The 9,558-nt window shown below is 30.2% G+C and overlaps 1 protein-coding gene across 3 annotated transcripts in view; it reads left to right on the plus strand.

Annotated features, from left to right (window-relative positions):
- Positions 1-9,305, plus strand: part of LOC107466400 (uncharacterized) — a 13,575-nt gene extending 4,270 nt beyond the window's left edge. The window contains exons 2-24 of one of the 3 annotated variants that reach the window (XM_016085377.3): positions 2,850-2,965; positions 3,390-3,495; positions 3,588-3,689; positions 3,800-3,859; positions 3,968-4,046; positions 4,159-4,306; positions 4,569-4,692; positions 4,798-4,978; positions 5,315-5,343; positions 5,546-5,694; positions 5,940-6,042; positions 6,146-6,241; positions 6,673-6,728; positions 6,811-6,934; positions 7,214-7,276; positions 7,394-7,453; positions 7,543-7,704; positions 7,888-7,961; positions 8,056-8,149; positions 8,252-8,388; positions 8,488-8,568; positions 8,706-8,811; positions 8,955-9,305. In XM_016085377.3, coding sequence (XP_015940863.1) covers positions 2,850-2,965; positions 3,390-3,495; positions 3,588-3,689; positions 3,800-3,859; positions 3,968-4,046; positions 4,159-4,306; positions 4,569-4,692; positions 4,798-4,978; positions 5,315-5,343; positions 5,546-5,694; positions 5,940-6,042; positions 6,146-6,241; positions 6,673-6,728; positions 6,811-6,934; positions 7,214-7,276; positions 7,394-7,453; positions 7,543-7,704; positions 7,888-7,961; positions 8,056-8,149; positions 8,252-8,388; positions 8,488-8,568; positions 8,706-8,811; positions 8,955-9,026 — 2,322 coding nt within the window. In that variant the 3' untranslated portion in view covers positions 9,027-9,305. Of the gene's footprint in view, positions 1-2,849; positions 2,966-3,389; positions 3,496-3,587; positions 3,690-3,799; positions 3,860-3,967; positions 4,047-4,158; positions 4,307-4,568; positions 4,693-4,797; positions 4,979-5,314; positions 5,344-5,545; positions 5,695-5,939; positions 6,043-6,145; positions 6,242-6,672; positions 6,729-6,810; positions 6,935-7,213; positions 7,277-7,393; positions 7,454-7,542; positions 7,705-7,887; positions 7,962-8,042; positions 8,150-8,251; positions 8,389-8,487; positions 8,569-8,705; positions 8,812-8,954 lie in introns of those variants that run through there. The other 2 variants (XM_052254447.1, XM_052254448.1) reach the window with 2 other exon arrangements.
- The last annotated feature ends 253 nt before the right edge of the window (positions 9,306-9,558 follow it).

A 9,558-nucleotide genomic window follows, 5' to 3' on the forward strand; every position in this document is an offset into this window, starting at 1 on the left:
TTTATATTATTTTTTTATTAATTTAAATTTTTTTAAAAAATAGTATTATAATATATTATCTTTATTAAAAAAATTAATTTTAAAGTTTTATACATAATAACCTTGAATAATACTTGACGCATGTTAGTACAAATTTTAATTTTATTATAAAAGAAGTGTATTTAATAAAATTTTCATAAACGTTACGAAGGAGATAATGTACGGAATAAGTGTTATAGAATCTGCACAATCTGTTTTTTTTTTTGTCAGCACAATCTGTTTATTAACACAAAAATATTTTTAAAAAATTTTAAATATAAAAAAAATTTAACATTAAATATATGTTCTCAAAAAATATTTTAAATACTTAATTTTAATATAGTGTTTTCGCAAGCATGAAAAAAAAATAAAATATTTTTATCTTTAAAGTTTTGTGATTTTACTCTAAATAGATTTTTTTGCGATTTATTTATGTTAATGACCAAATAAATGAAAAAATATTTAGAAATCAAATTTTTATATAACTTTTTTATGTACTTTGTAATAATTATCTAAATATTCTTACGAATTTTTGTGACCAAATGCACAAATGATTTGTTAAATATAAAATTTGTCTGCAACTTATAAAAACTAAAATAAATAGCATTTTACCATCTGAAAAATTCTGTTTTTATGAAAATGAACCCAACATTTGTTTTTAACAAAATAAACCCTAAAAAATAGACACCGTTTAACAAAATAACTTTGACGTTAATTTTTCACTCTGGATATTAATGAAGATGTCTAAGTGACAGTTAAGTGCTTAGCTGAAGGATTAGATATGAAATTACAATATTATTCCGTTTTAGATGGAAAATTATTAAACTTAAATCCCTATTTCACTCTTTCACATTTCAGTTGACTTCCATTCATTCACAGTAAAAATCTCATCTGACAAGAAATCGTCATTGTTGTATTTAGCACATGTTCAAGAAATACATATTCATTTTGGATACAATTTCAACATTCACTACACCTAAAAGTAGCATTCTCTATTACTAATTTTTACTATCATACAACAAAACTTTCACTACCTAAATAATGAGAACATGTTCATAAATATAACTATAGCTACCCCAATTACAAGCACCAACAACAAAGTTTCTATCCTCCTCATGTACCCTTCAATCACAAATGACCTCATAGCTGTTGCCTTATAATTCTCCCATTGTCCAAACTTTTCATTTTTTTGCTCCTTTTAACATTCAGTTTAATTTTTTTTAATCTCTTCTTCCTCTTCATCAATTCAAACAAAATACCACATGGCCACATCCCATTCTCAATTTCTATTAAAATAGGAAGAGAAAGGGAAAAGATTCAATAAATAAGAAGAATCACAAGCTTTATTTCAATAGGTTTCATTCAAAACGACATACCTACCAAGAAAGACAACGAAAAAACCAACGTCCAGGATTGACCCGAGTATTCAATTTTAGCATCACCACCTCTTAGTGGCAAAAGTAGGTTTCATCAAATGGTTTTTCCCTTCTTCAGCCCTCATAGTTGTTCTCGCAGATAAAACGTTGTTATTTGTCAATAAAGATTTTTTTTTCCATTTTTGCTCCACCACGTACTCAATTTGAGAATTAGGATTTTCTTCAGGTTAAATTGTTAAAATGTGAATCGACCCCACATATATCACTCTAACCCTTTAGGTAAGCCTTTAACGTGCCACTTAGACATCTCCGTTAATATCGAATAGTTAACGTTGAGGCCATTTTGTCAAATGATACATATTTTTTGGGATTCATTTTGTAAAAAATAAATTGGGGTCTATTTTGACAAAAACAGAATTTTTCAAGTGTCAAAATGACTATTTTACTCTAAAAAATTATTATTTTTAGTTATTTTTGTTATGTTTTATAATAGTTTAAAGATATTTTGTTGTTATCAAAAGTGAAAAGTATTTTTGTTTGTGTTTTAAAAAATCAAGGGCCATTTTGACGGTTCACCTTTCATATTGGATATTGGTAAGAAATTTACAAAGTCATTTCTTATGAAAACCACAATAAATATTAAAACAGAAATAATAGTTGGTTTATCTTAAAAAAATTTCATCATTCTTCTTTTCACTTTTAGTTATAAGTATCTATCGTCGATCAAATTATTTTGCCATCCCACCAGAGATGCCAATATTTTTACAAACACACAAGATATATAATATGATATGATAAAAAGTTGTAAACTAGCAGTACTATATCCAGGAGAGCAAGCAGTTGAAAAATATTCCTGATTTTGAAAATGTTAGTTTCTAAATGCAGTTTTGTACTTTTGTAACTTGACGCTGCTAGGAATTTCTAGGTGATTCGAGAATAAAGTTAGTTATTTATTTTGTTCAATTGATTATCTGCTACATTAGTATAGTGAGTTTATATATTATTTCAAATAAATAAATTTTTTTATAATTTAAAAGATAATTAACCATGATAAATAATATCAGTATCTACTATACTTATGTGACATATGCTAAGAACAGAGCAAATCACTAATTTTGCTATTAAAACACCAATTGTTTTTAGAGAAAATAACAAATATGTCTCTGATCAATTATCTGAAAGACATATAAGTCATCGACTAATTGAAAATAATAAAAAGTGTTCCTCGACTTTTAAACCGTGAGAATTTAAGTCCCTACGAGGAACCTATTTGTCCTTATATGTTTTCGATGAAAAAACTTAAATGTCTCACATTCTAAAAAATAAGGGATATTTTTTTATTTTCAATTAATTAGAGACTTGCGTGTCTTCAAGTTAAAAAGTTAAAGAATTATTATCTTTTATTTTTCTTTTTATGAAACTAATACCTTGAATATAACATGAATGATTGAACAGGTAACTTATCCTAACATGATGGAGTTCTTTGAGAGTCTTGAAGTTGACATGGAATTATCTGACATGTCATGGCAAATGGTTAGAGAAATTATCAAGTTCAAAGATGATGTTATAAGGCAAGTAGTTCTTTATCTATGCCTACACTTTTTATTTGCTTAATGCTTGCTTCAAAATAGTACTATATGAACATAGTTAACGCATAGTTATTGCTAATGACTCCATTATTTGTTTGTGTTTGATTGTCAATGAAATGTGAGATATATCCAAAAATTGCAAGGTTGTTTGTTACCTTATTTATTAAGCTTTCTCTGTCACCATCAAAGGATTCAGAAACTTTAAAGACTAACTTGCTAAATTATTGGGTGATTTTCAATATATTAAATATATGTTTTTTAAATATAATAAGAAAAATATACTAAATAGAGAGGGTGGAGTCTGTAATTAAAGAAAATTTAGAAGCATAATGCTATTTGCCAGTTCATGAGTGATTATATCATGACAAATTGAGTTTATTGTCTCATTTTTCAATTAAATATGCAGCTATCTTGATATGCTTGACAACAATCTTGATATGGACCGCAATGAGACTTTGGAACAATTCATAAAGTCAAGGGGTTACTCTAAATTATTTGTGAAAGCATATCTTGTGAGTTTATTTGCATTTTATTAGACGCTTTTTATTTTTATAAATATTTCTGTGGTTAGTGATTTGTTATTATATGGAATGAATGAATGTAGATTCCAATATGCGGTTCTATATGGTCATGCTCTTCTGAAGGAGTTATGAGTTTTTCTGCTTTCTCAGTTCTCTCTTTTTGTCGCAATCACTATCTACTTCAGGTATTAAGGAAATTAAATTGCTTCCATTTTTGTCACATTTTGCATAATGATGAAAATGATATACTTACTATATCCAATGCTTCTTAATTCACTTGGCCCTTCCTCCACAGCTCTTTGGAAGGCCGCAATGGCTAACTGTTAGATGGCGTTCACAAAGCTATGTTAAGAAGGTGCCATTTATGATTGAGTTTGTAGTACTTTTAAAAATTTGAACCAATGTTATTCAGCTTATGCTATGAATAAAATGTTTGACATTGATTACATGTTATGAAAATTAGGTCCAAGACGAGATTGTGAGTAAAGGTGGTCAAATAATTACTAACTGTGAGGTGGAATTGGTTTCAACAACAGATGGAGGTGAGTGATTAAACCATTCCTTTGTTACTTTGATTTTTGGCATGCACTTTTTTTCTTTTTAAATCAAATAATTGATGTTGTTCAAGTAAGAAGCCTAGAAATTTTATTGCAGGATGTGTTCTGCAGTACAAAGATGGTTCTAAAGAAACATATGATGGCTGCATAATGGCGACGCATGCTCCAGATACACTGAGATTATTAGGAGACGCAGCGACATATGATGAGCGAAGAATTCTCGGTGCTTTTCAATATGTGTACAGGTAAAATTTCTTCTAACATGGAATATGACAACACAGCTTGTCGTAGTTACATTTTTAAATTTGAATTAAACAAATTCATCAACGGAAGATGACTTTTTCCCTTGGGACTAGAAACTTTTTGCTTAGGGATTTGAAAATTCATGTGTCCATGTATGTCAAATGAATAAACTAAGCAACTAAGAGCTAAAAAAATCAAAGATCTTTTATTTTCTATCTTCAAATAAGTCCAAATGCACAATTATTGTTTGATCTCTATTGGCAGTGACATTTTTCTTCATCGTGACAAAAATTTAATGCCTCGAAACCCAGTAGCATGGAGTGCATGGAATTTTCTTGGATGTAACAATAACAGAGTTTGTGTGACATACTGGCTCAACATTCTTCAGGTTAGCAAAAATTTCTATAATGCATTTGTACATAATTGAAATCTACTAGAAGAAAAGTGAACTATGAATAAAACTTGATAATCGATCTTGTATTTCTATTTGCAGAATCTTGGAGAAACAAGATTACCTTTTCTTGTAACTCTAAATCCAGATCATACACCGGAAAATACCTTGCTTAAGTGGTCAACTGGACATCCAGTTCCATCAGTTGCTGCATTCAGGGCTTCACAAGAACTTGAAAATATTCAAGGAAAAAGAAGAATTTGGTTTTGCGGCGCCTACCAAGGTTTGAGGCCCTAGCTTTCAGCTCTAGTTTTTGCCATTCAATTTGGTGTTAAACACTAGTAGTGTTTGAGATCTTTCAAAATGATGGGAAAAACAAGTTTTGGTTTATAAGCTTCTATATGAAAAATCAACTTTTAAGTAAAGATCTGATATGTATATATATCAAACATTAAAGAATATGCATACACAAATACTGCAGGAAAATTTTTGATTGATGACATAACTTATGCTTAGCTATCTAATCATTTTTTGTTTATATAATAACCTTTACTATGTCCGGGCACTTTGATATACTTCAAATATACATATGATATATGCATATATTTGTGGTTTTCAGGTTATGGATTTCATGAAGATGGATTGAAGGTAGTTAAAGTAAATTTTATTATGATGAAAATGAAAAATATAAAAGTAATATTTTCTTGTATTTGAGACATCTAAGGCTTAATGCTTCTTTCTATATATACTACAGTGATGGCTAACATAAATTGCAAATTTCTTTTGATGAACCTATTTTCTTCTCAAATGTTGAGTTGTAAGAAATGATCTATAAAACAAAAATTTTCAGGCTGGCATGACTGCTGCACATGGCATTCTTGGAAGATGTTGCTCCCTCCAAACCAACCCAAAACACATGGTGCCTTCTTGGAAGGAACTTGGAGCGCGCCTTTTTGTGACAAGATTCCTAAGCTCCTATGTTACTACCGGTTGTTTAATGTGAGTTCACTTTTAGCAATGGGTAGACATTTGTTTCATATAATATGGGCCTTTTACACTCTCAAGTTGGTAGTATCATGTTCAATCAACATTATGCTCTCTAGATGATATTTGATTCAATTTTATTTCAATTCTTGGCAGTAACTAAATCCAAAATATTCCATCTATTCCATGTTCTATCTATTGAATTAGACATGTAAAAGCTTATTGAATAACTTATGTATTTTGTCTTGGGGAGTTTATAGTTTATTGGAGGAAGGAGGAACAATGTTTACCTTCGAGGGAACTGATATAAAGTGTTCTCTGAAGTGTGTTATGAGAATCCATAGTCCTCAATTTTATTGGAAGGTATTTGCTTTTGACTTATGCATAAATTGAAGTTATTGATTAATTTCATTCTAGTTGTTGGCGAGCAAATAAAATAATTAACATAGTTTTTTGTGGTTATTAGGTTATGACCCAAGCTGATTTAGGCCTTGCAGATGCATATATTAATGGAGACTTTTCTTTTGTTGATAAAAATGAAGGTCTTTTGAATCTTTTTCTGGTAAGCATAATCGTTAGAGCATCTCCAATGCTAATTCTAATTTCATTTTATTTTGGGTTCTACAAGAACATTTCTAGGACCATGTCATAAATAGTAATTTGAAATTAAAAGTGAAATTTACTTCCCCAATGTTTAGTATTAGTTCAATTAGAATTTTATATTATTTTAAATTATTCCATCAACATAATTATACGACTGGCTAAATTCTATTGATTCTTCATCAGGATGATATCATATCTCTAAAGTGATACTAATTTCATTTCATAAATCAACTCCAATGTAGATTTTAATTCTAAATCAATTCACTTTTTGAAAGTATCAAAAGTGATACTCTAAAAAACACACTATTGCAGATGCTATTAGGATCTAATTACAACTGTCTAATTCAGACTCTAATGTTTAATTCCATGTATCTTTTGTGTTTTCTACAGATTCTCATAGCAAGCAGGGATTCTAATGTTTCAAATTCAAAATTGAAGAAGAATAGGTAAGTTGGTTATGATTTGTTTGAAGTACTGATATTGTTGTAATTATGCTTTTTCAAACTTTTCCTCATTTTTTGTCTTCAGGGGTTGGTGGACACCAATTTTCCTTACAGCTAGTTTAGCATCTGCGAAGTTCTTCATTGAGCATTACTCAAGGCAAAATACTCTCACACAGGCGCGCCGCAACATTTCTAGACACTATGATCTGGTATAAGTTTTTCATTGAACAAATAATGCACACTTAGAAATCATAGATGTATATTTCGCTAAATGTATCCATCTCTAAAATTTTCATAAGACTTGCTACATGCATGAGCATCTAGGAGGTTATATCTTTCTATGTTTTAGATCTTTCTTTCAACTTTTTGTAACTAGAATAGAAAAGAAGTCAATGCATAATAAGTTGCAGTTTATGTTAGATACAATCAAGCTTGTTTTTGGATCTTCTATATCATTTACTTACAATCAATCATTGGTTTGTTTGTAGAGCAATGAGCTCTTTGCGTTATTCTTGGACGAAACAATGACATATTCAAGTGCAGTGTTCAAGGCAAGCGTTACGACATTTTGATGCTCGATTCCAATTTACTTTTCAAAGATATTTCTTCCTCAATTTCTAAGGAAGCTATTGTTCACATTTTCCCTCTCTTATTAAAATATTTGATAGAATGAAGATGAAGACTTGAAAGATGCACAAATGAGAAAAATCTCTCTTCTCATTGAAAAAGTAAGTACCTTTGAATGCTATTTCATCAATATTTTAGTTGCTAGCTTGTGAAGGGCCTAATGTATTCAATTTTCTTTAAATAAATGAAGGCTAGAATAGGTAGGAAACATGAAATTCTTGAGATTGGGTGCGGATGGGGAAGTTTAGCTATTGAAGTCGTCAAACGAACCGGTTGCAAATACACTGGTATCACTTTATCTAAGGAGCAATTGAAACTTGCAAAAGAAAGAGTTAGAGATGCTGGACTTCAGGTATATGACAAGCTAGTGTGATTTCATCGATTTTCTTAACATAAATTATGATGCAAAAACATGCTAAACTTAATGTATGGGCCAATTGAAACATGTTCATGATAGATATTAAATCTCTTCATTTTAGTAATTGAGATTATTTTAAGAGTATCATGCTAATTGTGATGAATGCATGATTTTCAGGACCATATCAAATTTCTTCTGTGCGATTATCGCCAACTACCAAAGACATTCAAATATGATAGGATTATATCTTGGTAAGCTATTTTTCATTTTAATTATGCAAAAGTAGAACTACCTACAATAGCAGTATTTCCAACATGTAGCATAACTTGCAGAAGGATATTTCAGTGAAATGATAGAAGCAGTTGGTCATGAATACATGGAAGAGTTCTTCGGCTGTTGCGAATCAGTACTAGCAGACGATGGACTTCTAGTTCTTCAGGTATATCTTTCATGAAATGATGTAAATACATGCTACTACTGCTACAAAAATTTGGAGTTTAAATCGGTGCTAACTATTGAAGATGGTTATCTTATTTATCAGTTCATATCAATCCCAGACGAGCGTTACGACGAGTATCGACGCAGTTCCGATTTCATAAAGGAATATATTTTTCCAGGGGGATGCTTGCCCTGCCTAAGTAGGATAACATCAGCCATGGCGGCTGCATCGAGACTATGGTACAATTCATATGCATGTTACTGCTAAGTTAAATGACCATGAGAGAATCCATTCATTCTTCTCTTTCTTAACCATGAAATGAAAATTCTTGAATGCAGTGTGGAGCACACTGAGAACATTGGAATTCATTACCACCAAACGTTAAGGCGGTGGAGAAGAAACTTCATGAAAAAGCAGAAGTATGTCATTAATTTCATTGTAACATATTTACTGTTTTTTAAATTGAACTTACTACTTGCATTACTAGTTAACTCTTGAAATTTCTTTTGTTACTACTTACACTAATAATATTTGAAAATTTTATTTGCCTTATTAGTGAAATCTTGGACCTCAAATTTGATGAAAAGTTCATCAGGACATGGGAGTACTATTTTGATTATTGTAGTGCAGGTTTTAAGTCGCGGACACTAGAGAATTATCAGGTACTTGAACAATTCTATGATACACCAATTAAGATAAACTTAATGCATTTTATATTAAGATAATAAATCTAATAATATGTTCTTAGAGTTGAGTCGAGTAAAATTAATCGGTTTTCGTTTATGTAATGGAACCATGCATGTAGATGGTTTTCTCGCGGCCTGGCAACACCACTGCACTTAAGGATCCATATAGAAGCTGGCCCTCGGCATGTTGAGAATAAGCCATGACACATTATTTGCACGTTGGTGCCATGTTTGTCTTCTTTATTCAATCCCAAAATTCTTATTTATTCCTTAATTGTACATTGTTTAGTACTCTAGCGAGGAGAAGATTGGTGATTTTTTTTCTTTATTTAAAAGAATAAGGAATATATTTTGTTTTGCATTTCGAATTAGTTACCACCAAAAAATAAGCATGTGATGATTTTATATGGTGTTCATTGTATTGGAATCACATAAATATCAAAAGAAAATATTATTGCAGTACTTTATATGCCTTGGAAATAGCAGTAGCATTGCCCCTTTCTAAGTTTCTATACTCAATATTTGTCGTTTTGAAAATTTACTAAAATGTAAAAGCATCTTAACTTTACCCGCTCAAACTGTCGATCAGATAATGATCCAAATTTTCCAATTTGATTGGAAGTCACGTCTATTGGATAATATCTGATAAAATTTAGACAAGAATAAAATTGGATAGCAAATTTAGAGAAATATCACTGTATTGAATCTAATCCAATAGACACT

This window comes from Arachis duranensis, chromosome 9 (genome assembly GCF_000817695.3).
Source record: "Arachis duranensis cultivar V14167 chromosome 9, aradu.V14167.gnm2.J7QH, whole genome shotgun sequence".
In the NCBI taxonomy this organism is placed as follows: domain Eukaryota; kingdom Viridiplantae; phylum Streptophyta; class Magnoliopsida; order Fabales; family Fabaceae; genus Arachis; species Arachis duranensis.